This window comes from Akebia trifoliata, chromosome 4 (genome assembly GCF_017979445.1).
Source record: "Akebia trifoliata isolate Shusen 1 chromosome 4, ASM1797944v1, whole genome shotgun sequence".
Classification (NCBI taxonomy): Eukaryota; Viridiplantae; Streptophyta; class Magnoliopsida; order Ranunculales; family Lardizabalaceae; genus Akebia; species Akebia trifoliata.
The window spans coordinates 43,087,049-43,088,807 of record NC_141378.1 but is presented as its reverse complement, the minus strand read 5'-3'; the positions used below and the strand labels follow the sequence as shown (position 1 = coordinate 43,088,807).

Here is a 1,759-nt window from a genome sequence, read left to right as displayed (position 1 = left end):
ATCGATCTTTCATAGTCTCTGTTTTCACTTGAGAATTCTCTAAAAATCAGAACTAAAACGCAACAAATTTCTTCAGATTTTCTATTCCGATCTTCAGATTTTTCATCTCTCTTCCTCTGTTTCCAAAACAATGAACATCAGAAAAGCTGATTCTAGCTAAAACAGACGCTTTTTGATCAGAGATCCATCATTTTTTCAGTTATCTTAGATTTCATCAAACGAAAAGTTGGAGTTTTCAGGAGAAATCATCTCGAAATTGTTTATTCGATCGCCAAACCAGAGTTCAAAAGCTGATTCTAGCAAAACAACAGGCTTTAATTAGAAATCCATCACTGTTTGAGTGACTTCGTTTACATCGAGTGAAAATCTCGAGTTTTCAGGGAGAAATCATCTCGAAATTGTTCGTTTGAAAGCTGATTCGAGCAAAGAAAGACGCTTTGATCAAAGATCCAGCATTCTCGATTGTTCTTCGATTAAAACGAACGAAAATTTCGAGTTTTCAGCAAGCAATCATCTCGAAATTGTTCGTTCGTTCGTTCGTCACATCGCAGCTCGATCGTCAAACCAGAGCTCCAAATTTAAGTTTTCGAAACGGTTTGGAGGTAAAATATCATTAAATCTACCTTAATGCCTCCTTGAAATCCGTTCAGTTTCAAATTCGCGCCTTTTTCGGCTTCCGACACTCGATCTCTTAAATCAAAAATCCGTTTCAGCGAAGAAACTTTCGATCGATTTTCCCTGCAAACAAATGGATTTGTTTGACACCGATAACGTTAAATCAAAGAAATCAAACGCGATGCAGAAATATCTTTTGTTTCGGAAGATATCGAATTTTTTCTTCTTCATCGTGGTATGTCTTTCTATGATCTTGTTCTATTGGTTCTCAACTCATCTTCCAATAGTTTTCAAAATCTCTCATGAGTACTTCCATGATCTCTACATCATCCTCGCGAGCCGTTTTTTCGTTTTTATAATCGGAAACTCGATTATTCTCACTCTCTTCGCGAATTCTGGTAAGTTTTCGAGCAAAAATTCTACTGAAAACAGCTCAGAAACTGATCTCTACGAAGAATTCATCAAAAACAGTGAGAAACATCAGAAGATCCGTAGTTTTAAACAGGAGCCTATAGTGTTGGAAGACAAACATACTGTATGTGAGGGAAATTCGATCGCTGTTACGGTTAATGAATCAGATTCAAAGACTTATCGAAGGATTCAATCTGAGAAATTGAAGGATTCGAAATCTGTAAAAGAGCTCCGGCGATCAAAGACGGAGAAACCCCGGAAATCTGACATTTCCGGCGAGAAAGTGGAGGGAAAAATGTCGTTTTCTGTGGAGGAGATGAGTAATGATGAGTTCCGGCGCATGTTAGATGAGTATATTGCGAATGAGCAGAAGAGGTTACTTGTAGAAGAATCCATGGCAATCGTTCTTCAGAACTAGAGGTTAAAGAAATATATATATATATATATATATTTTGCTTTTTCGTTTTTTTTGTGTATGTGTGTATAAGGTTGTTAGATCATAGATGTACACTTGTACAGTGTTTAAGATAAAAGAAAAAAAAAAAAAAAAAGACAAACCATGGACTTTCCCATCAGTTTTATTTTATTTTAATTTTTGGGTTTATTTTTGTTTGATTTTAAATTGTACCCTCCACGTGTTTTGGTGAATATATTTGAGACATTCCTGTGTTTTCCAATTATGGACATGCTCCTTTGACCTTGACCTTGACCTTGGTCTATTGTAATAGACTAT

The 1,759-nt window shown here is 35.9% G+C and overlaps 1 protein-coding gene across 1 annotated transcript; it reads left to right on the top strand.

Moving 5' to 3' along the window:
• The first annotated feature begins 634 nt into the window (after positions 1-634).
• LOC147405106 (uncharacterized) lies at positions 635-1,539 on the top strand. Its single transcript, XM_086441246.1, has one exon. It carries the CDS (start codon positions 749-751, stop codon positions 1,442-1,444), a length of 696 nt encoding a protein of 231 aa, XP_086297372.1. The 5' UTR covers positions 635-748; the 3' UTR covers positions 1,445-1,539.
• Positions 1,540-1,759: the final 220 nt, after the last annotated feature.